We start from the raw sequence: 14,673 nt of genomic DNA on the forward strand, positions 1-14,673 counted from the left end.
GCGCACTCAGACCTGCGTGATCTGTAGTTCCGTGGCCAGAGTGCGTATGCAGCAGCTAGACAAAGCGGGAGAAACAGACTCAGGATGGGAGGATGCCCCGCAGCAAAGTGCTGCACAGGTACTGGAGGGGGAGAGACATATCGCTTCTGCACATACCGGTACAAACCTCCCTCCAGCGTTGGCAGCCGCAGCACGTTAAACAGGCTGCTTCGCGACTTTCTCGTGCAGTTGAGTCCCTCTGCCGCGTCACTAATGATGTCATCAATGACGTGACAGAGACTCAACGGCAGAAGAAAGCCGCGAACCAGCCTGTTTAGCGTGCTGCGGCTGCCAACGCTGGAGGGAGGTTTGTTATTAAAGTCATCTCGCCGGGAGGGTCGCAGAGTCAGCGGGGGTTGGGCTGGGAGGGGAGAGAACCGTCTGCCTCGGGTGCTTCAGGCAGCAGCAGCGTTTACAATTCGCTGCTGTTGCGGCTTCCGACCTTCCTCTCTGGCTGGTCCTACCTACTTCCTGTTTTCATGAACACAGGACCCGCCAGAGAGGAAGACCTGAATCCAGCAACAGCAATGAATTGTGAATGCTGCTGTTGCCCGATGAAGTAGTTGAAGGAGGAAAGTGAGCAGAGGGGGAGAGAATGGCTTGGAGGGAAGAACATATGGCAGGGCATGGAGGGAAGGAGGAAGGTATGCCAGACCAAGGGAAAAGGAAAGAGGAGATGGAGAGAGGCCATATGGGACAGAGAGAGAGGGGGCGGACACTGGATGGAAAGAGAAGAGAGGGCAGTGAATGGAAGGGGCAACATAGAGGGTGAACAGTATTCTAGCACCCGTTAATGTAACGGGCTTAATGACTAGTTTAGAATATTGTGTACAATTCTGAAGGCCACGTCTTCAAAATGATATAAACAGGATGGAGTCGGTTCAGAGGAAGGCTACTAAAATGGTGTGTGGTCTTCATCATAAGAAGTATGGAGACAGACTTAAAGGTCTCAATAGGTATACTTTGGAGGAAAGGCAGGAGAGGGGAAATATGATAAACTAAACTAAACCTTAGGTTTGTATACCGCATCATCTCTACATTCGTAAAGCTCGACATGGTTAACAAGAGTTAGGGTAGAAAGGAACTCCAGTGGAGGGAAGAGGCAAAATGAAGAGAAAATTTAGAGGACTGGAATAACCAGAGAGGGAGGAAGAGTTACATTTTTGAGAATAAGCAGGATTTCAGATGAAGACATTTAAATACCTACATTGGCATAAATGTACATGAGGTGTCTCTTTCAATTGAAAGGAAACTTGAAATGAGGGGCACAAAAAAGAGAAAACGGATAGATTCAGAAGCAGCCTCAGAAAATACTTTTTCGCAGAAAGGGTGATGAATGCTTGAATGGCCTCCTGGGGAAAATGGTGGAGATAAAAAGTGTCAAGAAAGGTTGGATCTCTAAGGGAGAGGAGGGGATAGTAGATGGCAGGGTCAGGCAGCCTGTCTTGAACACCTGGTCTTTCTCTGCTTTCATTTTTCTCTGTTTCCATATGGAGGAAAAAAAACCTCAGGAAGATATTCAGCTTGGGAACTTCCCATTACCGATTTTCTCAAATCATAAGCGAAAAACCCTCTCGCAAATAATTCTAGTAGTAATTAAACTCTTTACGTGAAGTTAGCAGAAATTAAAAAAACAAAACAACCCAAGATAAGAGAAACTTAGCTCGGATAGTGAGTGGAGTGGAGAACCTTTACAGCGGTCGACTGGATTAACTGTAGCTGTTTGAGAGAGTAAAGAGGAAGAAATAGGCGTCCGGATTTCCCCGGACTTGTCTTCCTTTTGAGGACATGTCCAGGGGTCTGGGCGGCTTTTTCGAAACCTGGCACTTTGTCCGGAAGCTTGGAACAAATCACTGTCGGGCAGGAGCGCATCCACAGATGCCACGCAATGATGTCACGTGCACCCGTGTGTGCACATGACATCATCGTGTCACATCCGCACATCCGCGGACGCCCTTCTGCCCGACGAGAGCATGCGGGGCGGGGGCTGGGGCGGGACTGGGGCGTAACAGGGTGGGGGTGGGCCTGGGGTGGGTCTAGGGGGGGTCCGTATTTTCCAAATGGAAAATCTGGTAACCCTAGGCATAAAGAGAGTTGCAGTAAAGTTCTAGTAGTCATTATAGGGGAAAGCACCCTCCAGGTAAGGCTAGACTTAAGGGCCGCCATGTGAGCGGACTGCTGGGCACAATGGACCAGTCGTCTGACCCAGCAGCGGCAATTCTTATGTTCTTATTAACCCCCATTTTTACAAAGCCACACAGCAATGGCACTAAAGCCCAGTGGCGCACCTAGGGTATGTGGCACCCGGGGCCCATCATTTTTTGACACCCCCCCTATGTAAAAAAATATTTTTTGTAATGACCATGAAACGTAATAAATGGTCAGAATAGAAACAGGCAGTGAAAATTTTCTTATATTCCAAACATAACATAACATAAATTATGTCTGAATTGTCATGACATCAGAAGTACATATGGAGTAGTTGCAGGTGATGCTTGGGACAGTTCTGATTGTGTTAGTTCGGTTTTATGTGTTTTTTGAATAGAAGGGTTTTTATTTCTTTTTGAAGGTTTTGCAGTCTGTGGTCGATGTCAATTGGTTGTAGAGTTGGGGGTCGAGTGTTGCAGCTCGAATGGCTAGGAGGTTGTCGAACAGTTTTTTTTCTTTTGACGTTTTTGGTTGGAGGGTGTGTGAATGGTGCGTGAGTTCTCCTATGTCTGGTTGAGGTGGATTGAATTATTTAGCTGAAGAAATTAGTTACCCCCTCATCCCACACACATTAATTCTCTTCCATTTTTGTTCCCATTATAAAAAACACTGATAAGTTCCCAGAAAAAAAATACATTAAAATAAGAAGTGAAAACAAAGGCCCCTACAGATGAGAACATAACATAAGAATAGCCTAACTGGAGGACCAAGTTGAGAAAAACTGATGTACAGTAGATTGTAGAAAGTGTGTTCTTGGGATCAAGATGGCTGCCGAAGCTCTAAGCTGAGCGCCACGCGCTGGTGAGCTCTTCACTTACTTTGGATTCCGCGTTGAATTTTCAGCAGAATGCCCAAGCGGAGGGGTCGGAGCACGGCTGGGGCCTCGCGGAGCTCCGTCGGACCCAGCTTGGGGAATATTGAGGAGCTTTTTCGCCGCATGCAGAGTTCCCTGCAGCCGGAGGCATTCCCGCTAGAGACGCCCCGAACGGGCAGAACGGAGGCAATCTCTCAGGGACTTGAGACCACGCTAAGCCCCGACACAAGGGCTCCGCCCCCACGCCCTCAGGTTACCAGCTCCCCGCGGGAGGGGGAACTCTCCAAAGAGGGAGTATCTTCAGCCCTGGAGGCCGTTGTCAAGCATGGAGGGAGCAGGGATCCAGACTCTCTACATTTTCAAGAGAGTCTGTTTGAAGAAACAGAGGAGTCGACAACAGAGGAGAGCGGACAGATCCAGGAGAGTGTTAAACAGGCAGTTTCACCAGTGGGAGAAGAGTCTACAATTTATTCCTTTCACCCTCAGAGACCCCAAGAGGTAACACTTGAAACTATCTGGGACCTGGTTGCTAATATTCCTAATTTGTTAAAACCTCAATTAAATCAAATAGAAAGGGAAATAAAACATCATGATAAAGAAATAAAAGAAGTAAAAAAGGAAACAACAGAGCTTAGAAAAGAGATTGTCAGCATTAACCAGGAATCAATTAAGACCAAACAAATTTATGAAACAATAATTAAGGACAATACCAATCTTAGAAGAAAGTTAGAATCTTTGGAAAATTTTTCCCGTGGAAATAACTTAAGATTGGTAAATTTTCCTAAGGTCTTGATGATTACACCTCGGGAGATGCTGAAAAGATACTTAATAGAAATTTTGAGTTTGTCTGAAAATATGATACCACCATTTACACAAGTTTATTATCTTCCTACTAATCAACGGAAACAACAGCAAGAGGTTGAACAGGAAAATTTGGATGTGTTCACTATATTGGAATCCTCGAATACTGAAAAGGCAGTCCCAGCAACCTTAATATTAACAGTGGCATTGGCCCCGGACAAAAACTGGTTACTGAGACTTTTCTTTAAAAATAAAATGAAAACCTTTTTAGGAATGCAGATACAAATGTATCCTGATCTTGCCAGAGAAACCCAGAGGCGTCGTAAAGAATTTCTACTATTAAAGCCAGGGGTGTTGGCCCTTGGGGCAACCTTTTATTTACGTCACCCATGCAAATGCATAGTGTATTATTCTTCTCAGAAATTTGTCTTTTTTGATCCTTCACAGCTGGTGACCTTCCTGTCACTATCTCGCTTGGAAAAAGAAAAGGACAATAAGATCTAGCCCTAGATGGGAAGTTATTAGGGAACTTTGAGCTCAACTTAGATTAATCTCAGTATTATTTGTTTTTCTTTTAATTTAAACTGTCCTTTATACATCTTGATCTTCAAAGTGGACTTGAGTTAAAAATTTAAGTAACATAATGGAGTTTTCTTTTTTTTTCTTTGAAAATAAGGATATGTATTACTTGTTTGTTTCTTTGATTTTTGGACTTTAATATGATGATTATGGCTATGTATCCTTAAACTTAAATTTTTGCTTTCTGTACAAGTTATACTTGATAATTATTTACAAAATGATAAATAAAAAAAAAAAAAAAAAAAAAAGAATAGCCTAACTGGGTCAGACCAATGGTCCATCATGCCCAGTAGCCCATTCTCATGGTAGCCAATCCAGGACACTAATACCTGGTCAAAACCCAAAGAGTAGCAACATTCCATGCTACCGATCCAGGGCAAGCAGACACTTCCCCCATGTCTTAATAACAGATTATGGACTTTTCCTCCAGGAATTTGTCCAAATCTTTCTTAAAACCAGCTACACTATCTGCTTTTACCATAACTTCTGGCCACTTCATTTTTAAGTTTAGATCTTTCCTTTCAAACAGAGACCTTGCTAGATGTCAAATACAGCACAAGGTAACTTCACATGGACTTAGCTGTGCAGGAAATGTGAATCTCCTCATACACCCACCATATAGTGCAAAAATGTGCAAAGGTCTGTTTTTTTCTTTCGATCACTACATAGCCTAATGCCACACAAGCAGCGCTGTTACAAACATATTCTGTAGGTCAATGCTAAGGATAACAAAGTTTCCTTCCTTGGACCAGAAGGAGATACTGATAAACCACTGGAAGAGATCCCAACACAACACCCAAAGACCCACTCAGTGTGTGAACCAGTTGAGTGGAGTGGACTAACTGGGGGGTGGAAATGGGCCCGGAGTTTGCTCAGCAGAATTTCCCAGACCACCTCTTCCTCTCAACACATTGACACGCTGCCACCACCACCACTAGAAACACCTCACTGGGTAGGCCAGCTATGCTATAAACTTTATAAAACACATTATTATATTTTCTTATAAAGCACATATTTTAACTGAACTCTCTGACATCCTCAGCCTTTCCATTCACAAAAATAGAAGGAAGAAAAGTTCCCATTTCCTGCTGTTTCATGTCCCCGGCCTATACAATATTTTTTTTCTGCAGACCCTTCAAAAGTCTGACCAAATCCTCGTTTCACTTGCATTATAAAGTACTGAGGATGCCATCTCTCCCCAATCCCAGGTCCTAAAGTCTAAGACAGTAGCGCAAACTAATGCTACCAGATTCAGGAAAAAAAATTTCGATTCGATTCAGCCTATTGAATTGGTTTTTCAATTCGATTTTCCTGCCCAGTTGGGTGATTTTTTTCAAAACTCCTGGTGGGTTTATAGCTTTTTCACCCCCTTTGGCTTCTCCTAACCACACTGGCACTGTGGTGTAAATAAAATAAAGAAACAAAAAGGACTTTTCCTCTCTCTGTTAAATCCTAGCTCACGTTTGCAGTCCAACACCAGCTCTGGCAGGATACACATTTCAAATCTGACATATTATAATCACAAAACAGAAAATAAAATTAATTTTTCTACCTTTTATTGTCTGGTTATATTTCAAATCTTGTTGGTCCAAGGCTCTGGTTTTCTTCTGATAACTTGCTTGCCAGGGTCTCCTTCTTTCTTCTTTCTGCATGCTAACCATCCATCTGCCAACTCTGTCCTCCCTTTCCATTTCCCTTCCCTCCCCAGGAAGTCTGGTATCTTTCCTTTTTTTTCATCTCCCTCCACAGTTCCACCTTTTCTTAACTACCCTTTCATCCGGCATCTCTCCCTCCTTCCCCACCACCCCAGAGTCCACCATCTCTCCCTTTCTTTTCCCAATTACCCTCCTATCCAGTATCTCTATCCCTCCTCCACACCATCCCTTGTGTCCAATTTCTCTCCCTTTCTGTTCCTTCCCTTCCTAAATCCCATGGTCCATCATCTCTCTCCCTCTCCTCTATTTTCAGACCCATTATTTCTTCCTCCCCCCCAAGTTTGGCATACACATGTCTCTTTGAACACCCCCTTCCCTCCGTGTACTTCTAAACCAGGGTCCCCCCCAAAGGCCTGTCCCCCCTTAAAGGTCTGCCTGTCCCCCCTTGAAGGCCTGCACCCCCCTTGAAGGCCTGTCCCCCCCCTTGTAGGCCTGTCCCCCCCCTTGAAGGCCTGCCTGCCTGTCCCCCCCTTGAAGGCCTGTCCCCACCCTTGAAGGTCTGCACCCCCCCGAAGGCCTGCACCCCCCTGAAGGCCTGTCCCCCCTTGTAGGCCTGTCCCCCCCTTGTAGGCCTGCCTGCCTGTCCCCCCCCTGAAGGCCTGTCCCCCCCCTTGAAGGCCTGCACCCCCCCGAAGGCCTGCACTCCCCCGAAGGCCTGCACCCCCCCTTGTAGGCCTGTCCCCCCCTTGAAGGCCTGCCTGCCTATCCCCCCCTTGAAGGCCTGTCCCCCCCCTTGAAGGCCTGTCCCCCCCCTTGAAGGCCTGCACCCCCTTGAAGGTCTGTACCCCCCCGAAGTCCTGCACCCCCCCGAAGGCCTGAACCCCCCTGAAGGCCTGCACCCCCCCGAAGGCCTGCACCCCCCGAAGGCCTGTCCCCCCTTGAAGGCCTGTCCCACCCCCTTGTAGGCCTGTCCCACCCCCTTGTAGACCTGTTTCCCCCTTGAAAGCCTGCCTGCCCCCCCTTGAAGGCCTGTCCCTCCCCCTTGAAGGTCTGCACCCCCCCCGAAGGCCTGTCCCCCCCCCTTGAAGGCCTGCCTCCCCCCTTGAAGGCCTGCCTGTCCCCCCCCCTTGAAGGCCTGTCCCCCCTTGAAGGCCTGCCTGCCTGCCTGTCACCCCCCTCCCCTTGAAAGCCTGCCTGCCTGCCCGCCCCACCCCGAAGGACCGCTCGCCCCCCTGGCCTCCCCGCACCACCTATGAAGCAGCACTACCTATGCTCCCGACCTTGCCGTTCAATCCCCCTCCACCACCCCCGAAGGACCGCTCGCCCCACTGACCTTCCTGCACCACCTATGAAGCAGCCGCAGCAGAATCGCGACATCAGCGATCCTTGCACTGCTTAGGCGCTGCTTCCTGCACCGCGGTCCCGCCCCTCCTCTGACGTCAGAGGAGGGGCGGGACTGCGGCACAGGAAGCATCGCCCAAGCAGCTCAGGGATCGCTGACGTCGCGATCCTGCTGCGGGCTGCTTCACAGGTGGTGCAGGAAGGTCAGTGGGGCGAGCGGTCCTTCGGGGGTGGGGGTGGGGAATAAATGGCAAGGCCGGGAGCACCCCCTCAGGGCTGGCACCCGGGGCAGACTGCCCCTCCCATCCCCCCCCCTTGGTACGCCACTGCTAAAGCCCATTAATTCCCAACGGGCTTCAATGCGATTACCGTGGGCTGCCACGGAAATTGGCTTCGTAAAAGGGGGCCTAAATTCTTTCTTTATTTAAAACATTTATAAACCACTTAAAATCTAGGCGATGGACCAAAGCAACAAACATAATGGTAAAAGCAAGCAGCAATTTCCAAAGACATACAATAACAATCCTAAGATTACTGTGTCAAAATACTACTCTTAACATTTTCAGCATCTCTCAACCCTAGAGGACATAACATAACCTTAGGCATGTCAATGAACCTCTCTTTAAACATCACATGAAGGCATCTACATATAATTACGTTTTTAGCTGCTCCTTCAACCACATACGATTTTCACACAATCTGGAAACCCCAGGAAGTGAGTTCCCAAGTTTTACACCAACTTTAGAAAACATGGAATTCTTCGTTTTTTTACATAATGGATTCTATTTTCCTTGACCTTAATCAGCCGCATCCCACCCTCAGATCTCAGTTTACGGGGGCGGCTGGTAGATTCTCCCAAAATTTAGGAAACATACCGGTGCCGACGACTATAACACTTGATGAACAGTCAAAAATTCTCTGTTGGACTGGAAGCCAATGCAAAGATTTCAAAATCAGAGCGATACGATCTGCCTTTGGGATATGTGAAGCTGTTATCAAAAACGATAAGGGAAGCAGCTCAGGTCACTATCTGAGTTGAGATGAGTTTGTCGGGTTTTTTTGCTTTCTATTTTTGTTAATAGCTTCTCGTAAAGGCTCAGATTCTGTAAACGGCGACTAAACCGGCTGGCGCCTAGAGAAATGGCGCCAGCTGTGTGTCAGTCATTCAGTCATACTTAGGCGCTGCTTACAGAATCACGCTTAGTGGCACCTATGTAAAAAGGTTAGGTGCCAACAATGTAGGCGGGGGTTTTAGAGGCCTACTTTTCAGGCGCCTAAGTTTTTGGAGAATCACGCTTAGCGGCACCTAATTCACGCTCCGTCCATAGAAATACCCGCTTAGGCGTTAGGCGCCGCTAAGGGCCACGCGATAAACACCTACCTTTGATAGAATCGGATGAGCGCCTATCAGCCAATTATATTTTTTTCCAATTTCTGAAGCTATTAAGGGGATTTTGTCAATGAATCCCTCCTTTTACAAAGCTGTTGCGTGGCCTTTAGCACCAGCCATGGCGGTAACAGCTCTGATGCTCACTATGAGCATCAGAATTGTACTACTGCGTCCGATGCTAAAGACCGCACTACAGTTTTGTAAAAGGGGGGTAAGTTAGGGGCCCTTTAGAGAATCTTGCCCAAAGAGTTCAATTACCACTAGAACTCTTTGTGGGAGGTTTATTGCTTCTAATATGAGAAATCAGCAATGGGAAAAATTCTCAAGCTGAATGTTTTTCTTTTTCCTCCATATAGCTCTATACCAGTGGTCTCAAACTTGTGGCCAAGGGGCCACATGCGGCCTGTCAGGTACTATTTTGAGGCCCTCGGTATGTTTATCATAATCACAGAAGTAAAATAAAACAGTTTCTTGATCATATGCCTCTTTAGCTATAAATTACAATGTTATTATTAAGACTTAGCCAAAAGGAAAGATTTATAAACTACAAAGAGTTTTACCTCATGCAAAATCGTCATTTCTTTAATAAGGCATTAATTATTTTTATGAGGCCCTCCAAGTACCTACAAATCCCAAATGTGGCCCTACAAAGGGTTTGAGTTTGAGACCACTGCTCTACACTTAATTGCCTCAGGCTGCAAACAACAGAAAAGTTTATCGGATGTATTATCCTTTTGTCCCTTATTTTATAAGTTACCCATTTACAATGTACAGTTTCTCACAGAAATCAGTGAATACATTAAATATGCAATATTTATTTATTTCCAGAGACTGCAAGTGATCCACAATGGCAACTATGTAGTTTACATTAAAAGCAGAAAAAGAGAGACCGGGGGGTGGGGGGGTGGGGGGGGGGGGGGGCGGGGAAGTCATTCCACAGAGAGGGGCCTAGGCAGCTGAGAAATAGTGAGAAGAAAGGATGGGAGAGCAGGCTTTGCAAAGACATTAGCTGTTGAGGAGTGGAAGGGTGTGAGGAGGTACTTAGGGGAGGAAGGGGGAGCAGGATAACAGGATTTGAAGACCAAACAAAGACGTTTAAATTTAACATGAGCGGAGACTGGGAACCAGTGTTCTGATTGAAGTAGGGGAGAACAGGAGCAAAGCAATGAGTTGAGTGGAGAACCTTTACAGCACTCAACTGGATTAACTGTAGCTGTTTGGAGAGCAAAGAGAATAACATGCATAATTAAATACCTAGGTCACAACTAGATCTAGACAAAATGTATGGCCTGGAATCAGACCTGGCATTAATGCTTTCTGCATGCATGCCTACAAAAGACCACTAGGTGTCAGACGTGTTTCACAAAACACCCAAGAGGGGATTTTTTCAGTGTAGGAAAAACCTTCATTATTATCACATCCCAAGGATATCTCTGTGAAACACACACGCACCTATGGCTAAGGATTAAATGCTGTTAGCTGCTTATATTGTCCGAGAATGGCAGATCCGTTTCTAGGAATGTCATTTTTCTATTTATTTATGGATTTGAATCAAACAGCAACGTACTGCAGCATCTGTGATTCTGTCCCCTCCTCACAGGAGAGCGCTCACGAACCAAGAGTCCTGAATTCGGTTTTCAAAAGGCATCTGAGGAAATCAGAGTCATGGGATAGGAGGCATTGTCCTGCTGTGAATTAAGAACTGGCTAAAAGAAAGAAAACAGAGAGTAGGATTAAATGGTCAGTATTCTCAATGGAGAAGGGTAAATAGTGGGGTTCCCCAGGGGTCTGTGCTGGGACTGCTGCTTTTTAACATTCATCAATGATCTAGAGATGGGGATAACTAGTGAGATAATTAAATTGCAAGAGAATTGTAAAAAATTGCAAGAGGACCTTGTGAGAGTGGGAGACTGGGCATCAAAATGCAGATGATATTTAATGTGAGCAAGTGTAAAGTGATGCATGTGGGAAAGAGGAACCCAAATTATACAAGTAGCTATGTGATGCAGGGTTCTATGTAAGGAGACACTGCCCAGGAAAGGGATCTAGTTGTTATCATTGAGGATACTTTGAAACCCTCAGCAAATAGAATGTTAGGAATTATCAGGAAAGGAATGGAAAACAAAGATGAAAATGTTATAATGATCTTGTATCGCTCTGTGGTACGCCCATACTTCGAATACTGTGTGCAATTCTGGTTGTATCTCAAAAAAAGATATAGCGGAATTAGAAAAGGTACCGAGAAGGGTGATGAAAAGGGATGGGATGACTTCCTTATGAGGAAAGGCTAAAGCGGTTAGAGCTCTTCAGCTTGGAGAAGAGAAGACTCAGGGGTGATATGATAGAGGTCTTTAAAATACCGAGTGGAGTGGAATCACTTGTTTACTCATCAAAAATGCTAGAACTAGGAGGCATGTGATGAAGCTACTAAGTAGTAGATTTAAAACAAACTGGAGAAAATATTTCTTCACACAACGGGCAATTAAACTCTGGAATTTGTTGCCAGAGAATGTGGTAAAAATCAATTAGCTTAGCAGGGTTTAAAAAAGGTTTGGATAATTTCCTAAAAGAGAAGTCCATATGCCATTATTGAGATGGCTTGGAGAAATCCACTGCTTATTCCTAGGATGAGCAAAATGAAATCTGTTTCACTACTTGGGATACTGGGCTTGATGGATCTTTGGTCAGTCCCAGTATTGCAATTCTTATATTCTTATGTTCAACAGGCATACAATCTAATGTCCAAAATTAGGTATGAGATCTGTGCTTACGCACTATTTTTTCAAGGGAACATGCCCTTTCTAAAATAGTGCTTAGCGTCAATTTTTTTTTTAAAGTTGCCTAATTCTTTGAACTACTTTTAGAATCCAGCCCTAGACAGGAAGTTATACAACTGTGCACCTGGACATGCACTGTGATGCCTGTGCTGGGTCAGGACATTCTTCTGGTGCTCCAAGAGTACTTTGTGCCGGGTGACTGAGCTGTAGTATTGACCATCAACTTCTATGATTCAAAGGACTTTCCAGTTAGAATCAAATAAATTGTCTTTTTGTTTTGTTGTTCACCTTGCAGTCATCAACCAATGATAAAAGTAACTTCAAAGCTGTGGTAGATGCCATGCAAGTGATTGGCTTTAGCCAGGAGGAGATTGGTTCCATCCACCAGATCCTGGCAGCCATTTTGCATCTGGTAAGTAGTTCAGGCTTAGCCAGATTCTCATTGCTCTTCACATGTGTGTATACATTCCTTTCTCCACCTGGTGGCTCTGGTGCAGGAAGCCACATCAGATATTAAACTAGACCTTTGAAATATTCATCATCCAATATTACCATTTGGCTTTAAATTGGAGAAAAAGAGGAGCATTTCAGCTTAAATTGGTGGCATTTTCTTTAAGCATACATTAAGGATGATGCATACAGAGTCACATGGTGTGCGCGTGATTGATGGACAGAATAGCAGCCACTACTTGATAATAAAGTGACACCCTGTCCAAGGACAGCTGCACACAAATGTCTTAAGTAGCCTGGTGGATGGGCTAGTGAACCATAGAGAGGAAGACCCAGGTCCTTAAACCACTCTAAACACTACATTTTTGATGGATGGTGTGAGGCCATCAAAACTCAACCAAACCCTACTATACTGCTATATAGGTGCCACCTGCAGCCATAAGGGCTATTGGGGGTGATAGGTGGGTATAATAGGTTTTGGGGGAGTTTTGAAGGGCTATATGAAGAGAGGTACATCTGGCCCTCTAAGGTGCCCCACTGCTTTGTTGGTGTGGGCAGTTCATTACAATGCTGGCCCCTCCCACATCCAAATGATCTGGATTTGGACGTTTTGAACTTGGACGCTCTTGTTGAAATTGGTGAACAAAGTTGGGTGTCCTAAGGTTGGACATCCTGGCAGCCAAGATGTCTATGTAGGCAATTAAAAAAAAAAATTGGGGGATGTCTATTGGTTTTGCCGGTTTCAAAAATGGCAAAGTCGGACTTAGATGTCCTCTCAGAAATGCCCCTTTTAGTGTTTAAGCATGGACAGCTGGGACCTGCACAGAGCAGCAGAGGTGGCACTGGACACCTGGATGGACCATGCAGATTTTTATCGTCCATCATTCATTCACGGTGTGCCTACAGCAAATTTACCTCACTGAGATTAACTAACGCCTCCTGCCCCTCTGACTTTGTCTGGTACCTGTTTGCAGGGGAATGTGTTCTTTGTCGCTGATGGAGACGTAGCAGAGGTGGAAGACAAGGAGCTGATCCATTACATTGCCGAGCTGACATCTACTGAGCCCGGCTGCCTGCTCCGAACCCTGTTGCATCGTACCGTGGCCACTGGTGGAGGGGATGTGATCGAGAAAGGCCACAATGTCAAGGATGCCAGCTATGCCAGGGATGCCTTTGCAAAGGTTTCCAAGTTTATTTAAAATTTGTTAATCCACTTATCAGATTTCTAAGTGGAGTGTATAAATTTAAAATCGGGGTAGTGCATAAAATAAGTCAGACAGTCAAACTGAGATAAATTAAGAAGAAGGGAGAAGAAATATAGTGTATGATAGGATAGTAAAACATAGAGGGTTAACACATGAAGGAGGTTCCCATCTGTAAAAGCAGCTCCTGATTTCTGCTGTGTGCTATAATAGCATGTGTGGGGAAGAAGTTAGAAAAGGGGACAGGAAAAGAATAATAATAATAATAACAATTTTTTTATATACTGCAGGACCCTGAAGTTCTATGCGGTTTACAATGATTAAAAGGTATTACAGATTGAGTGGAATAAACAAAGTTCAGAGTTAGTGAATAACAGTTCTAAAGATCATTTGTTGAGGACTAAGATTGTATAGGTCAGTTACCTAAGTACTTCAGGAACAGATGTGTTTTTAGGCGTTTCCTAAATTCCCTATAAGTAGTAGGCACGAGCAGTTGTTCCAGGTCTTTACCCCATAATGCTGCTTGATGTGAGAAAAGATGTTGGTGATGACCTTTAAATTTACAGCCTCTGACCAGTGGAGAAACAAAGTTCAGGTGTGAGCTTCTCCTGTGTTTGTTGGTTGAGAAAGAGAAAAGGTCTGTTATATATTTACATATCATTAGGGATTTCTATTCCGCCTGTGCCTTGCGGTTCTAGGCGGATTACAATATAGAAAATATCTGGGCAGTTCCAGTAGAATTACATTTCAGGATAAGGGTAAGTTACAGGAACAGTAAAGGATTATGATACTTCAATTTCACAGAAGATAATACATATCACAGAAGATAATACATATCACAGAAGATAATACATGTCAACTGAATCAAGTTAAATCGGGTGTAGTGTAAAAGAGTTACAGTACATTCTGGCTAAACCATAAAGTACCTTGAAGCAAAAACAACCAAACTTGAATTTCACACGTGCCTCCATCGGCAGCCAGTGTAGAAGGATCTCCCAGAGCCATTGTGTCCACCATCTTACTCAAAGTTTTTTGAGTAGGATGGTGGACACAATGGCTCTGGGGGATCCTTGATAAAGCAAATTGTTGCGAAACATGTCGGATCATGTAACCCAGTAGCACGATAAGCTAAGTATATAACTTATTTGAACACTTTTAAATAGAATAATCTCAAGGGAACTTCTAAAAAGAGCACAGTGGATAAAAAAGTTAAAAAGTTTTTTTAAAACGTTTACTTAAATAATTGCAAAAAAAAGAATGTGAGCCAATGAGGAATGAAAACACCGCTATTCCCACCGATATTGAACACTACTAAGGGTGGAGAAGGTGTTCCTGAGGCCACATTTTGTTACATTTGAAATACATGAGAGTATGTTTAACAATTTGTAATTCTACGGAAGGGAACGCTGGATATTTT

The 14,673-nt window shown here is 44.7% G+C and overlaps 1 protein-coding gene across 1 annotated transcript in view; it reads left to right on the forward strand.

Annotated features, from left to right (window-relative positions):
• MYO1G (myosin IG) overlaps nt 1–14,673 on the forward strand; it is a 348,860-nt gene that overhangs the window by 92,955 nt on the left and 241,232 nt on the right. Inside the window, exons 7-9 of the mRNA XM_033931919.1 lie at nt 11,844–11,852; nt 11,900–12,016; nt 13,029–13,235. Coding sequence (XP_033787810.1) covers nt 11,844–11,852; nt 11,900–12,016; nt 13,029–13,235 — 333 coding nt within the window. The remainder of the gene's footprint in view (nt 1–11,843; nt 11,853–11,899; nt 12,017–13,028; nt 13,236–14,673) is intronic.

The sequence above is a fragment of the Geotrypetes seraphini genome, chromosome 2, assembly GCF_902459505.1.
Source record: "Geotrypetes seraphini chromosome 2, aGeoSer1.1, whole genome shotgun sequence".
NCBI lineage: Eukaryota > Metazoa > Chordata > Amphibia > Gymnophiona > Dermophiidae > Geotrypetes > Geotrypetes seraphini.